Source organism: Coturnix japonica, chromosome 7 (assembly GCF_054131305.1).
Source record: "Coturnix japonica strain WE chromosome 7, WE-NBRP24, whole genome shotgun sequence".
NCBI lineage: Eukaryota > Metazoa > Chordata > Aves > Galliformes > Phasianidae > Coturnix > Coturnix japonica.
The window spans coordinates 955,695-971,718 of record NC_140669.1 but is presented as its reverse complement, the minus strand read 5'-3'; the positions used below and the strand labels follow the sequence as shown (position 1 = coordinate 971,718).

At 43.8% G+C, this 16,024-nt stretch overlaps 1 protein-coding gene across 44 annotated transcripts in view; it reads left to right on the top strand.

Annotated features, from left to right (window-relative positions):
• Nucleotides 1-2,480: 2,480 nt before the first annotated feature.
• The window catches only part of QTMAN (queuosine-tRNA mannosyltransferase), a 155,678-nt gene continuing 142,134 nt past the window's right edge, over nucleotides 2,481-16,024 (top strand). For 18 of the 44 annotated variants that reach the window (XR_014947857.1, XR_014947859.1, XM_085552051.1 and 15 more), the window contains exons 1-2: nucleotides 2,481-2,560; nucleotides 11,668-11,775. Coding sequence is in view for 1 of the 44 variants with exons in the window: in XM_085552049.1 (XP_085408175.1) it covers nucleotides 3,580-3,701; nucleotides 11,668-11,775 (230 nt within the window). In the remaining 43 variants the exon portion in view is untranslated. Of the gene's footprint in view, nucleotides 2,561-3,475; nucleotides 3,702-11,564; nucleotides 11,636-11,665; nucleotides 11,776-16,024 lie in introns of those variants that run through there. The other 26 variants (XR_014947860.1, XR_014947858.1, XM_085552083.1 and 23 more) reach the window with 7 other exon arrangements.

Sequence of the window (16,024 nt, the reverse complement as noted above, 5' to 3'; positions counted from 1 at the left end):
AAACCCTCCACTGTGTATTTGACTCAAAGCACTCATGAGTTAAAAGAAAGCTACCTATGTTGCTAAGTTGCACAGGAAGAACGTCCGTGTATCACCAATCTGGTCCGTGTTCAAGTCTGTGATCTCTGTGTGTGTTAAATAGCCCAGTATAGATACCTGAAGCTCTGCAGCACTTAACAGCTTGTTTTAAAGTGGCTGAACGTGGAGCTTCGTATGACTTCATGTGGTCTTGAGTTGCACAGTGCCTCATTAGGTCACAGCTCCTCCTGTACACCCAAAGCTGCTCTGAGTCATGGTGCTTCATATGGAACAACGCTCCCGGTGCAGACTTCACTCTGAGCATTATTCTTTCTGGGAAAAGGAGGGGAAAAAAAGAAAAACCTTTACAGCAGCAAGACTGGGTGTAGGACAGATAGAGTGATTTGTGAAGAAAAAAGTTACTGAGAGGCTCATTAGAGGCAAAGTTGTTAGGCCAAGCAAACAGTTAATCCCTGTCACACAGAGGTAACGGAGTTGCCAGTCATGAACTCTAAATGAAGGGCACTGAGTGCAAGAGGAGTGACTCTTTTTTGCAGCTTCCTCAGTACCATCCGTCTACCATAATGCTGTGGTCTTTTTCTATCTTTAAATACTGGGCTCTGGCTAATTACTGGCAGGAAGTGCCTATTTTTATGCCATTAGTATGCAAATGAGAGAGAAGTAGAAAAATATTCTAAAGGAACTGTTACAATATCTGTCCACAGATTACTCGCCAATTAGAACGTAGGATTAGGGCTGCAGGACCCCAAAAGAGTATGGCCAAAGTCTTTCTGCTTGGGTGCCTCAAGTTTAATTTCAATGGGAACTGTATATACATGGGGCTTTTCCTCCAAAAAAAAGAAAAAAAAAAAAAGGAAAAAAAAAATCAGTCCTAAATTGCCTGCTTACAAATTAGCACTTCTACGCTCTAAAAATGAATGCCTTCATTTCCTCGCCTCGATTTCTCTATAAGTTGGGGATAAAACATCCAGTCTGTCTGTGTTCCAGCACACGCTGGGACCGATCTTGCAGCCGGACTGAAGTTCTCCTCCCACCTCGCTCTCTGTGACAATAGCTGAAAGACAAGGAGTGATATTTATAAAATAGTTGTCACGTGAGTGATAAATATTTAAAGGCTTTCAGATCCTCGCATCTCCGCATAGGTTAAAAACAATAAATAACAGTTTGTCCTTCCCATAGCTTGATGGTATCAGGGACTTCAGAGGTGGACGAGAGTGGAAAACTATTGTGACGTGACTTGATTCAAGTTTTATGAACCTAGAAAAGTGTGAAACAAAGCGCTTATTATCAGAAGGGTATTTCTCATGCATGTCAGCCTTCTCGTCACTCTTGTAATAGCTGATTAGCAAACGTAGGAAAAAGATATAATTGCTCAAATCCTTGACTTCTCTCACAGTTGTACTCTTTGGAAATGCTGCTTTATCAGTTCATTACATGTTACTCATTTTGACTTCCTATTAAAAAAATACATCTACATACCAAAGATAACGCTGCGCTCAACTGAGTCAGCGTGACAAACATTCCTTCTCCGAAAAGTTTTGCTTGAGAGGTTTGTTATTCATTTTTGGGTTTACAAAACAGGATGTAACAGTAACACCTGCCTGGTGTCCCACAGGGTAACGGCACCTGAAAAGATTTATCACGGAAAAGAACGCAGCCTCCTACTCGTACATAACTGATAGCGGCCCTGATCTTCTTCCTCTTTTGTCTGCTTCTGTGACAAAAGCATCCTTGGAGGTTGCTGTTTTTTGCTTTCCTCCCATTTATGTTCTAAGCAACTTGCTGAACTGCTCCTTGATATTTTTTTCCTCCCTCGCTGTCCATGTACCCCAAACTCAGCTGAGCAGCCCTGCTGCTGCCATCAAACACTGTGGGACAATTGCAAGTGGTTGCTAGGCCAGGCAGGATGGAGCTCTGGGCAATCTGATCTACTACTTCATTTTGCTGGCAGCGTGGGTTGGCTATGGCAGGGGGTTGGAACCTGATGATCCGTGATGTCCCTTCCAACCCAAGCCATTCTATGATAGGACAAGAGGTAATGGCCTGAAGCTGCACCAGGGCAGGTTCTCTGGATAATACGACTCGTTTATTGTCCGAAAGAGTAGTGATGCACTGGGGCATCCGCAATAGTGGGGATGCGGCGCTGAGGGTCAGGGTCGGTGGGCACGGTGGGGGTGGGTTGGGGTTGGACTTGGGGATCCTCGATGTTTTTTCCAACCCCATTGGTGCCGTGTCTCTATATAAACCAGCCCGAACCGCAGGCGCGACCCCTGGGCGCTGCCCCATTGCCGGCGCTGCCCACCCCGGGCGGCCCGGCCCCTCCGCCCCACGGCGATGGCGGGGCCCGGGGCGAGCGGCCCGGCGCGGAAGGAGGAAGGAGGGGGCCCGGCTGGCGGCAGGGGGAGGCTGGATCTCCTGCGTGCCGAGGGGAGGGAGGGGCCGGGACGCCGGCGCGTCGGTGCCGACGGTCTCCAGGCGGGAGTGAGGAGGAGGAGGAGGAGGTGAGCTCCCTCTGGGTGGGGTAAGGAGCGGGGCCGCCCGAGCGAGGCGGGAGGGAGGGAGGGAAGGGGTCAGCGCGGAGCGGCGGGGCGGGCGCTCGGCCTGGCGCCTGGGGGAGGCCGGGAGGAGAGCGGGCTGCAGGAGGAGGGGGGGCAGCCCGGCCCCGGAGCGCGTGTTGCCGAGGGGAGGGAGCACAGGGCGCACGGTCAGCGCCCGGCGGGGCTGCGGCACCTGCGGCGCGGGAGGCGCTTCACGGCACAGCTCGGCCGCCGCCCGCCGCCCCCTAAGATGGATCCGCCGCCTCCGCAGTGGGGGAACCGCTCCGGGGCCCGGCGGGGACGGGGCGAACCCGAGCGGCCGGCCCGGCCTGCAGCCAGAGCGGGGAGCCGCTGCACGGCGGCCTAACATGGCTGCGCACGTCTGGAAGGCCGCGGCCCGCGGCATCGGCGGGGCTCGGGGAGCTGCAGGCCCGGGGGAGCCGGGCACTCTGGGCTGTGTGAGCACCGGGCTGTGCTTCGGCCAACACACACGTGTGTCAGCGTTTGCAGCACAGGGTGTGTGTTATTTCATAAACACATGTATGGTTTTCTCTTAAAATACACAACACGAGGCAAGCATTGGTTTATCATAAGCCTGTATGGATTGATCTGCTAAATCTGAGCCCCAAATGTCCCTATAAAGCCATTAAAACATTAATATACTAAAGTAGTTTGGCTGGTAAAACTGTCAGGAAAAAGCCATAACCTTTGCAGTGTCTTAATGTGCTTAACAGAAAAAAATAAGGCATAGAACTCAACTTCGGTTCACCAAAATTTGAAGTTGTAGGGTTTTTTTCTTCTCTTTAATTCCTTTAGGCTTACAGGTGTTATGTGATGGAGCTGCCCACCCGTGCTTTGCAAAGGAATCCCAGCTTTAGGGAGGTGTGCTTGGGATGAATGAGGCTTGGCAGGTCTGCACGTGTCTTTGAATGCAGGGCTGTGTGCTGAGCCATTGAGCTGCTGAGAAGGAGCCATTGGAAGCGCAAATGGGTGCACTCCTTGTATGGAGCAGGAGATGGAAGGAGGAGCAGCTCCTGGAGGGGGAGCGTACTTTGTGGTGGGATTTACTGGTCGTGGAGAATTAAATGTGCATTACCACGACTCAGAGATGAGCACAATAGTCAGGTAAAGATGAGTAGCGGATTTTAGTGTGGCTTATAACAATGGTTTGGCATAATTAAATAGAGCTATTTTATTGGACTCTATTAACCTGGTTAACCTTAAATCTTAACCATGACAGGGTTTTCATGTAAAGAGCCTCCATACAAAGTACAATATTGAATTTTAATTGGAGCTTTCAAGACCTGCTGTAGAGTGTATTCTTCTTGCTTCATCATTTTTTTAACCTTTCAGAGAAGTCCAGGCATAGTTAACACAGGCTGGAAGAATACTTTGACATAAATTGGACAGCTGTGAATCCAGATCAGATAAGACAATTGAGGACAGTTGTGGGTTTGTTGTTGTTTTTTTTTTCCCTTCAAACTATTATTTTTATTTATTTATTTATATGCCTACAAAAAGGTGAGGATCATTTTCACTGCTGCGGTACCTCAGTCTTTACATGTTTTCTGACCAATTTGCCTTTCCAGTTTTTTAGCCAGCCAGTGGAAAGAAGTGGTGGAACCTAGGCAACAACGCTGCCCTCCAGTCCTGCTCAAGACACAGATGCTTTACAGATACAGGACAAAATCCTTCTCTCTGCACATAAATACCCAATTTGACTTGGAAGGCAGTGGTGGTCCTAGCATTGTTGTCAGGTTTTTTGCCTAGAGTGGTGCAGTGAAGCCCCAGAAAGGAAGAACAGCACAAACTGTAGGCGATGGGCTGTTCCTGTCCTAATGTGACATCAATGAACATCTCTTAAAGGCAGTGTCTTAGGGAGATGTTGGAAAGGTGTGAGCTGGGTAGGCAGGATAAATAGTTGCATCAAAATGGCAGAGAGGAAAATAGTAGAAATGGAGTTAAGGGTTGAGGTAGCATTTAAGCAGGGGAGAGGAGATGAACCTGACACGAAGCGAGTTCAGCCTGCTTGGAAGTCAGTGCTCTCTGCAGGTGCTGCTGTGGCCATGTGAGCTGGTGTGCTGAGGATGTGCTGGGAGCCTGGGCTTTGCCCCAAGTTAACAGTGCTGTTAATTAATCCTTGCTGATTGCTTCGCCTTAGGATCATTACCAAATAGAGCTAGTACTGTTGCTGTAGTCATGCTCAGAACTTGCTGAGTACCTGAGTTACAGCTGAAACTTGTCATTTATGCTGCAAAGTCACTTAGACTCCGATGTAAAAGTTATATAACTTCCTTAATGTTGTTCTAAAACCAAAATACAGACGTGTTTCAAAGATCTGTTTGGCTGTAGGCCCATTTTAGAGTGGCCGGTAAAAGTAATAAACTATCCTCAAACAATTCTGCTCAATAAAATTTGAGAATATGAAAACAAAAAGTTCCTGGTTTAGCTTTTCACAAATGCTTTCTGTGCCCTGATGCTGCTGTCTTTGACGTTGCCTGTAGCTAGAAGAGCCAAATCTATATAGTTTTTTAAGGTCCCATGACACTATCTACACTGTGGACTTCTGTTATTTTACATATTTGATGCCTGACCATAATGCTGTACAGACAAGAAGAAATTCCAGTAGACTTCTACCATCACAACAGCACGTTGCTTTGTTTCTCTCAGGGCTCCTGGAGTATGTACAAAAGCTGAAGGTGAGCTGTAAGCTGTGATCTCACCAAGCTCTTCCCGATGGAAAGATGACTTCAGCAGCATTTGCTGTATTGGAATTCCTTACTGCTTCTGTGTCCAGCTGGAATCTGACTTATCTGGGGAAGAAAAAAAGAAATGATTTATATAGTGCATTGTTTGGCTTCACCAGATCAGAATATGTTTATACAATACAGTGCTACAGAGTCCAGATTGGGATTTCCATCGAGATAAGGCATTTCTGTTGCTGCAATTGCTGAGCAAATACTTAGTGTGGAACATTTTCTTGTATCAGCTCTTTCAGCTGTAAGGAGGAAATCTTGTTCTGACATTCGAGTTTTTACCTGGTTAAATAGATCAGCTCAAAAAATGCCGCTTCCACATAAACTGGATCCTAAACTTTGTGTTTGAAAGAGACTCATATCTTAAAATGCAAACAGTTAGTCCTATGTGAAGAGACTTGTATTTGATTGTAAGAAAATACACCAAGAACGTATTCCAAGATTAGATTTTAGTGGCAGTGGTGTAGATAATAAGACAGTAATGTTGAGTCTCTTGAGTGCTTCTGCGTCCTGCTGGTCATGAGGCAGTAGCCACTGTGTAGTGAGAATGGTAACAACACCAAAGGAAATGATTTGAAAACTTGAAATGAGCGTCTCATTTGTTTCGATCTGTGTAACTGAGTATTGCTTGCTAATAGGAGCAAGAAGTAAAAGTGGAAAAGAGTCTGTATATATTGAAGGTTCTCAGGAAGATGTGTAGTGGACTGCTGCACTTTAGGAGTACATTGTGTACCATTGTTTTTTCTCTGCGTGTATGTAAGACGTGTTCTCTGCTAAGTTTGTGAAGCAGGAAAATCATCTTGATCTCTGGTGGCAGCATTGTTAGCAGGGGCTGCTGAGAGCCCGCAGCCATCACTAAGCGGTGCAGTTAGCGGTGCGGTGCAGTGCCTGGGTGCTGCGAGGGCACGCGGCCCCGTGTGAATTTCCTTCGGAACAGATTCCTATCAAAGCGTGTCTTACAGGTACACCTTGGCTGTCCGTATTGCTGCACGGCAGATGTGAGAGTGAAAAATAAATGTGTGAAGCACCAGGCAGAGAAATATGAAATTGGAAGTCTGAGAGCCGCATCTTCAAGCAGCCTGTTATCCTAAACCCTGGGCTGTAGCTGTATGGCAGTGTGTATATATGTTTTATTGCTGATCCGTGGTATTTCCTGTAGGCAAGTAATCAAAGCTCAATTTATAAATGACAATAGGGAAGCCGGTACTTCAGATTGATGGTCTTTTGAGTATGAGTAGCTCTTTTGATGTCCAAATGAGAACTGGAGAAATATCTAAAATTAACAACGGGACATGTGAAATTAAGGATGGAATACAGACCTTGGAGGAGAACAGGCAGGGCTTGGCACTGAATGTGGTTTGGTGTGCTCCCATGAGTTGTTTTTTAGGGTTAAGGAACAGAAGCAACAAAAAGAACTGAGGCTTCTAAATTAATTTTGCATCTGAAAACATATTTAAGTATTATGTGTACAACAGTGTGCCTTTATATGCTGTTCCCTAGTTCTGTTACAGGGTTATTTCGGGGTAGTCAGATGCCATTTTTGTGCAGCAGGTTACCTGTAGTCCACCTATACTACCATAGTAATTGTGGGAGCATTTCCCCCTAGAGCTGCAGCAATGGTCCTTAAGGAGTTTACTTTGGCCTTGCCTCTGGGAGCAGTGGACTTGTACTGATGGTGATCTTGATGGATAGAATGGATTTGTCTCATGGTCACATATGAGGCTTGTAATTGCTGTACTTGAGACTTGCTCATCTAGAGTGCAGGATTCCTAATCATTATTAGAAGCTGTCACTGGGGGGGAAAAACAGCCTGACCAACTCTAAAATTCACGCCTAACTAGTTGGATTCAGATTTAATACATTGCAGGCTTTTATTCCTCTCTGGAATGGAAGATTTACTGAATTGATGGTCCATGATGGATATTACTCACAGCAGCAGGATTCGGTGGTCAAACGTGTTGGAATGAAGGATGAAGATCTCACTGTTGCTCTTTATTATTTTTTCTCAATCTGAAAAAACAAAGAGAAGCCTTTCCTTTGGAGAACTGAGACTTGTGGTTCCTATTCATTAAACCCGTGTAATAGAAACAGAACTATTCTGAAGTCTTTACGTGGGGGGAACTTGCAGAGTATTGCAAAGCTTTGTACATATGTGCAAGAATAAATGTGTATGCATGTTGAATAGTTGGAACGATCGGGTAAAGCTGTGATGGGTGTGTGGCCAGTGGCTGAATGGCTGGAAAAATGCAAATGCAGGTAGCTTCATTTCTACAACCAGGTCTTGTAAGAAAGAACTTTATGCTCTTCCTTTGCTGAGGTTTCTCATCTGAAACTTTTGCCTTTCGCCGTGTCTGTCTGTTGGGTTGCAGTTTAACACAGTGATTCCGTGATTTCCTGCTAAAACCTTTGTGTCGTTTGAGGTAAAATCAAGTTCTCCAAATAAACAGTGTTATCCTCGTGTTGGCTTTGGAGAATAATTTCTCATGATCTTACTTAATGGAAACCTTTACAGGAAGAATATGCTTTTGTTATCATTATGTCAGTGTTCTTTTTGGTTGTGATTTAAATGTAGAGGCAGGATTTATGGAAATGACTGTAGGGTAGGGTTGGCCTAATTAGTCATTATTTCTGGCAAGGCATAAAAAATTGGTCTTACTTGTGCCTAAAACTAATAGTGTGCTTTGTGTTTAATCTGCAGGCCTTTTGTAAAACAAATGATGCTAAGGAGTGCAAAAGATGCACTTTTAAATTCCTTGTAATATTATTTGGCATGTTGTTCCAGGGAATCATTTAGGTTTTTAGTTGAAAGTTAGGTTCATTAAAGTAGGCTTTGTCTGCCTGGGAAACTATGTGTTTTTCTCTGTATATTTATAAACAGGTGTGTTGTTTGTTTCTTAAGAAGCATCAGTTACTAAATTGGAGTTGGAGCAGCAGTTTTGGACTTGGATGTGGATTTTTGTATGAGCGTTTATTTGGGGGTTAAGTAGAAAACACAGCAGTGCTTTCTGAAAGTACTGACACCTACTGTAAGGTTGTGCAGGGAGTTCTCATGTTAGCCGTGTGATGTGTTGGCTGGTGGGCTCAGTTCTGGCTCTTTCAAGGGGTGGGTTTTTTGACCTCGTTCAGACAAATCGCCAGTAATGGGTATTTCACCCAGAAGTGACCCAGGTGCCTTAGAGAATTCCACCACCTTCTGCACTCCTGTACGTGTGGAATGCTTCACTAATCAGGCTTACGAGGGAAGCATTAGCACAGGAAAGATTGCAAACCTGCCTTAAGAAGTAGAAAATAAAAATGAGTTGGAGCATGTGACACGACTGCTTCTCTTCACCTCCTTTCAGTGTGGGAACGTGGCTGTGCTGCCACTGATGTCCCACAGTGCCACCGGGCGCTGCCAGAACATAAAGCTCCTTCGTATGTTCCCTTCCATGAGTCTGTTTCGTGATTAAACTTTGAAAACTCACAGCCCCCAATGTGCAACTGCAGTTCTGTGGTAGCTGTGACATTCCTTCCCTCCGCATGCTGAGAGCTTCATTCTATAGTAAGATGATTATATTGTCCTTTTAAGTTGGCTGTCAGCAGAGAATAGGGAAGCTGCACTTAGAGCATCTGTATGCAATCTTTGCGACAAGCAGGACCCTCTGGAAAGCTGTTATCGTTGGGGCAGAACTAATCATTCCATGTGAAATTATATAAGGAGAATTAGCTCTGACTCTACCTCATTTCCTTTCATACTGCTGTGAAAATAAGCTTGGAAACGTCAAACCTTCCTCCTTATTTCTCTGTCCAAGTACTTTATTAAGCTCTCCTCTTTGTGGCACTCACTTCTCATAGATGCTCTACACAAAAATGACGGCATCTGTTTCTGGTTCCTGTGGGATGGGTTTCCTCCTCTGGACCGGAGTCCCAGGTTTGGTGCCTCTGCCCTCCCTCTGCTCTGACTTTTATTTCCCCAGAGGATCCCTCAGAGCACTTTATACTTAAGGTAGCATGCTTGACGTGATAGAAGTTTGTCAATCACAGGCTGCCTTGGTGATTTAGGAAAAAAAAACAAAACCAAAAGCCTCTGTGGAGCTCTGAGGAGCAGTAAAATCACCTGCTGCTTTGCCTGGCAGGGGCCTATGCTCGTATAGCCCTCACATTTAGAAAAGAAAACCTGTTTCTCAGGAGGTCAGCCTTGTGCTGAATGCACACAGTGCCCATGAATGCTTCTGACATCTTCACCTTCCCCAGGCTTAGCACTGAAGGTTTCTGTAACCCCTCCACAACCTGATCCATTGCTTAACTCTCCCAGGAGGTAACATTTCTTCTAGGACCTATTTTTAATTTTTTTCCTAACCATTTAAGCTTCTTGTGTGTTCCCGGCCCCGCGCCCCGGATACTGCAGTGGGATATGATGATCATTTTTGTAACTGCTCTTAACCTATTTTGAAGCCTGTGCCCTACTTCTTTAGTTGTCTCTCTTTTCTTTTTCCTGTACTAAGCAAGGTTATTTCCCTTTAACTTTTCCTGATTGCTTAGCTTTTCTTTGGAGCTCTTCCAGTTTCCTATACTGTTGTATCCAGATCTGAACTTAGGTCAGCCAGTCAGTACCAGTGATGTTACTATCTTTTGTGTATGATGCTCCTGTTAATATAAATATGAAATACATCAATATAAATCTGAATGAGGTTTATATATTTCACGTCTAATTAAGGTTTAAACCTTCAGACTCAGTGATGTGGCTTTCTCACCTATTCCTGCTTTGTTCCTTCTCTGCTTCCTGGAATGCTTGCAGCTCTTCCCAGGTAACTGTAAAGTTTTGCAAGCTCATTGTTCAACAACTAAGCAATAAATTGAAATATTAAATCATCCTGCACGAGGAATGCTGTCTTTTGGGATTCAGCTTCACAGCAAACTGTGTTAGTCCTTTGCAGACTGTGCCCCTTTCCCTTCACAACTGGACTGTTTTTGAATGTTTAACATTTCTCATTAAGAGCAGAGGCTTTTAATTATTCAGTGGAGAGATGAAGGGGGGCAGAATGCCCCCTAGCATCCTGTACCTTGGTACGTACCTGCTGGCTGAAGATGGAATCATGGAGTGGCTGAGGTGTAATTAATTGAATACGTATATATATGCATGTTTCTGTGTCTGAATACCTTGTGGTGTATGCATAGTCTTCATGGCTATTAGATAAACATTAAACAAAAACAGTCTGCGATGAAACACGTTTAAATATTTGATGTTGGTGTTATTTTGCCAATCATGTAGAGCAAGGAGGTGGAAAGTGAAAAAGTTATTTCTGTACTTCAAAACCTTCACTTTTTTTCTCGTGACTTGGAAGATAATCTGCAGGCAGTTTCCTTTCATGTGAGTCTTGTAGCACACCTGATGTGATCAGAAGCCCTTTGTGCATTTCAGTTTCTAAAACCTAAGGAACGGAGAGATTCTGCCAGTGACTCAGAAAGTACCATGGCTGATGGTCGAGGCAGATGTGATGGCAACCTTTGTGCCCAGGAAGGCTGCAGGAGGATCTGCAGCTGTCTGCAGGGCTGCTGAGCTTCCAGAAGCAGAAGTGATGCAGATGAGCCATAGCCTTCGAGGCTTTGCAATGCTTCTGCTTAGGTTGTAAAGCTCTTCCTCACTAGGCCCACAGGAAGCCCTTCTGTAGAGCAGCCAAATTGGCTTCGTTATTAAGCACTTCTTTTCTGGCTCCCTGATGGTAACTCTTCTCTGTGGTGGCAGGTCTTCAAAGAAGAGCCTCTGTGACGGCCTCTGTGTTCTGTCTGGCTGGGTGTGTGGCCTCACCACCAAACTCTGCATGTGATTTCTGGCTTGGAGGCTGTGATGGGAGACAGAACAGTTTCTAGGGGGTTGTTCAACTTTTTTTCCTTAAATTGAGGTCTTTAGTGTTAAAAATATGGGAGTTGCTCGGGAGCTCTCTTAGAATGTAAGCTGGTGAAATAGACCTTAAAAATATTAAAAAAAAAGAAAGAAAAAAAAAGCTGAAAAACACAAACTAGAATAATAGGCACATTACAAATAAAAAACCGTCAGATGAGCTAATTTTATTTGTTGTTATTCTCTCCTTTGCCAACTGTGTTCTTGCATAGTCAGTTTCTTCTCAGCGCTTAATTCAGCAGCACTGATTTCTGGGCTGTGTAAGATGCTGCCTATTCCTCTCTGGTCTATTAGGAAATGTTCTCGTTTCCAGTGCACCAAGCATTAGCCACATGTCTGCTTTCTGATCTCAGGACTCACTCCTGCTGGGGCTCCCTGTGCTTCACCTCTGCTGCTGCATCCCTCTCCCGAAGGCTGTGCAGGTGAGATGTGCTTGCTGTTCTCTCTCTTGCAGGGAAGCTCCTGCTCTGCCACATGGAGAGAGAGGCGTTCCCCTTTCCCCTGTTCCATCTGAGGGCTTTCTGAAGGGACCGCGCTTACAAGGCAAGCTGAGCATAGAAAGGTACGCTCTGATTTCATCAGGAGCATGTGCTTGAGAAACGCAAAGATACCGTAAGTTCAGTAATATGTTCAGCAGAAGCAGCAGCCTGTAAGTAATATACTGAAAGAGGAACTGGATGAAACATGAAGACAACTTCCGAACAAGAAAAGCACGTGGTTTGCATTATTTCCTTCTTGCTTGGTTTTTATGTTGGTGTCATCGTAATACAAATGAATGTGCTTTTTCCCCTCAAAGTAGTGTTTAAAATTTGATTACCTGCATATTTGTGTTCAGTGTTTGGAGATATTAGGAGGGTTTTGTTTTTTATCAGCTAGATGTTCGCTGAATCGTTCAGTTCAGTGTTCAGCTGGAATTTGATTGGTGGCTTTTATTACAGGCTATCCTGAAAGAAAGTCTTAAGCATTATGTATGTTTTAGTACAGCATTTAAAAATGTGGACTTTGAAGGTGTAGTTATTAAACTCTGTTCAAGGTACAAAATCTACCCTGTTTGCTAGCATTAATTATGCAAGTGTGGAAGTCTTGGTTCTGTTTGAAGGTAGGGCTCTTTATTTGCAAGAAGCTGTTAAAATAAATTGCCAGTACAAGAGGACATTCTACTAATAAGCAAAGGATGCCTGGAGTTGGCTCTACGAAAGGAGAGAATTTAATTCATCCATCATCAGGGATGATGTTTCTTAGCAACACAAAGTATTTTCACCCGGGGTGCTTTCACAAACTTTCACATTTTTCTTCGAATACAGTTTGGTAATGTTTTATATGACCCGAAGTTCGTCCATCTGTCCTGAAGCTCCCGGTGCTATTCTATTTCCTCCAATGATCAAATGATCCGATATACGTGGTTTGTTTTCAGTGTAATGATACGCAAGTTGACTACAGAATCATTTTGCATGTCACGTTTTCCAAAGGGTTCTGGGAAATTATTTCCTTCTCTGTATAGTAAAGCTAAAAGTTATTGAAAATATGTTATGGTTTCCTAATATAACAGATACAAAAAATATTGGCTCGGGAGCTAACTAAATGCTTTCTGATAGCCGTAGCCTCAAGGGGGATACTTAGATCGTTCGTAATAAAGGGCCATCTTTGATATCTTTTGGTGAATTGACTAGTATTCTGTTTAGATCATAATTTATGGAAAAAAACTGGCTTGATGCACAGTGTTACATTATCAAATTGTTTGGGTGTAAGAAGTGCTTTCATGTATGGCCAGGATTTTCAGTGTTTGTTCTTATGTTCTGCGTGAACCCAGAGGAAGCTGTTGACTCATTAATACTCTTCCCTCTGTTTCTTACCATTTCTTAAGAAACTGATCTGATCACTGTACTCACAGAGTTACTGGGGAGATTTGGCTTGCTGAAGGGACATCATCAAGTGTATAACAAGTGGTACATGGTACTGGGAACCAGCATCATACAGTTGTCTTGTTCTGCTTTGAAAAATAATGTAATTATGAATTCTTGTTAAACTGCTCTGGAAACTCCAGTAATTCTGGTATCTGCTAAGCTCCTCCTCATATCATGCTTTGAGAGGAAAGGTGGTTCTAGGGTGACAGCTTCATCGACGATGCATTTGCAAAGATCTGTGATGAGTGAACTGTTACTCAGCTTAATTCACAGCCAGGTTGCACAGAAACTCTTTTAAGTAGTGGCAAAACTACAGAAATACCAGTTTGATTCCTTGGCATTTAAAAAAAGTTTGCAGCTAATGTTAAGGTCACCTGTGTTTTACTGAGCTTTCATATACACATGTAGTGTCTTTGTACATATGGAGTCATATGTAGATATTAAAAAATGGACTGACAGAAATACTGTTAGGGGTACTGTCATGTAAAGGTTTTTTTCAGTGGTGTTTTAGAGTATATATTGTTACTGCAGAGGGAATATTAAGGGAGTGCTGAGAGCTGCCAGCAAAACCCATGCTTGCTCTGTAATTTGGCAGGATTGGTTTCTATAAGGATAATGACCTCACACAAATGAACTCACTAGCAATTCCTGTGTGATTACAAGCTAAATGGCTCTGGGTCTCTAGTTGGTGTCTCTGGGACTTACAATTGTACATCCAAACTTGGACATCCTGTTTAAGATCTTTGATACTGAAGGTGTTGCAGTGCAGGTGTTTTTTACTCTGGTATTTGTGTCCAACATGTTGCAAGACCTCCAGGTGTTTCTGAGACTCCTCTGGAGAATCACCAGATTCTGATCACAAAAGCTTCTTTTTGCTGTCCTACAGGAAGCAGCATCTGAAGAGAGAAGGAAAGAAAGAAAAGCTCAGCCTAGCACAAGGAACTTCAGTTGTACTATATCAAATGTCAGCTCTTTGAATACTGCAGCAAAGCAGTCTGAGACTGCCTTACCTGTAAGTTTGAGCCTTGGCAGCTTGCAGAGAGGTCAGGTCTCCACCTGTTCCTTCTGCAAGCTTTTTTTGATAAGCCGTCTATACTTCCACCTCTGCCTTGGCCTTCTGATCTGAGCTCCATCTGAGAAGCTCTGGAATCTGCAGCAGATTCTCCTTTACCCCTGTGGGCTCTGTGTGGAAAATCTGTGTTCGGAGGTGTGGGTCAGCTTTGCAGCTCTGGTGGCTCATCGGGGTTAGTTGCACGGTGAGTTGTCATAGATGTTTGCTGCAGGCCAATGTTTGCATTGCATAAGCAATATGCAGCTACCTGCTGTGAATGTTGGAAGCAGTCCTGGTAGAGATGCTTCAGTCCAATACTGAGAAGAGAAGGGAGTGCTCCCCTTCTTTGTTTTATTATCACAGTGGTTATTTGGAGTAAGGCAGTATTAAGAAGATGCCTGAGAATGTGGTGCTGAAGACAAATTTTACTACTAAACATTATGTGTAGACCACAGCCTCAGCCACTGCATTCTGTCCTTACTGCTGCAGCAGGAGCTTTTGCCTGTAATCTATGCAATTTCTTATGGTTGAGTATGAAGATACAAAGAACTGATGAAAATAATTGTTTCGAAGGTAGTAAAAGGTCTGGAGTAAGTCTAATAACTACATAGGAGACCTCGTAATGAGGAACACACACTGGTGTCAGAACTGTTGTAAATTTTCCCAAACTACTTTTCATCTTCACCCATCCATGATTCAAATAAAGAACATTCACTGCATGGCCTGCAGCACAATACAAATTGTACTTTGCTAGCTTTCCGTTCAAGCAACGAACATATTACTTGAGCTTTAGGAAAGACAATTTGAAAATGTGCTATCTTTAGAATAAAAGTCTTGAAGTTACAAGAATAAGCAGCGTTTTTACTGTTTGTTGCATCTTTTTGTGTTCATGCGCAAGGAGTGACGTGATCAGAGTTGTCAGTGGGAACATTTAGTTTTTCATGCAAAGTATTTTGGGGCAGCTCTTGTTGGGAGGAACATGTGATGAAATAGAAACGAACGGAGAAATTTACCATTTGTGTAAAAAGGTCACATGGAATTGTTCGGATGTCGTTTCTGCACTTAGTCTCTGCGAAAGTGTCAGGGGAGAGTCCAAATTCGTAAGGCTGGAGCGTTTCACAGGGTTGGAGCTTGGCCTTGGGGTTCTCATCATTTCGCATAGCTGTGTCCTTTAAGAGTCTGATGAACTGAATTTTATTCTAGTAGTGCCTGGACAGTCAGGGATGAGAAGTCAAATGTCTTCTTCTATACAGTTGTTCTGCTAAGTGTTGTGTTTGCATGCAAATTGTCCTGCATGAGGTGTAAATCATGGTACATCAAAGTTATGAAGTATCGCCGCTCTATGTACCGTATTACTTTTAATTTCCCTTTTTGTGTGTGCACAACTTTGAAGATTTGAATATGACATTAGCGTAAGTACTCTGTGGCTGCTAATATAGAATCTGGGATTTACCCTGCCTGGTAGTGCAGCGTCAGGTAGCACTGTGCATTCTTAATGGTATTTGAATGCAGGATAACTGTGACCCACACCTCTTCCTCTCTCTCCATCTCTAAACATGTATTTTTCAGTATTGCTGTTTTGTAATGAGGACTGGTGTAGCCAACTAACTAAACACTTTAGAGCATTGCATGGAAACTTTATAGGCTTAAATGCTGTGATACAAGGTCTCGGTCCAGTTGTTGTGTTCTTGGAGAACTTAGTTACTAGTCTTGAGAAAAAAAAGATGGTCTTTCTCCATGGGACAGTTAGCATAACTGTGGTTTGTGGTAATAAATAAACACCACTTAGCACTGAGGCAGCTGGCAGTCAGCACCTACATTCTCCCATCCGTGCTCTGGTGCTTTTTATGTACTAG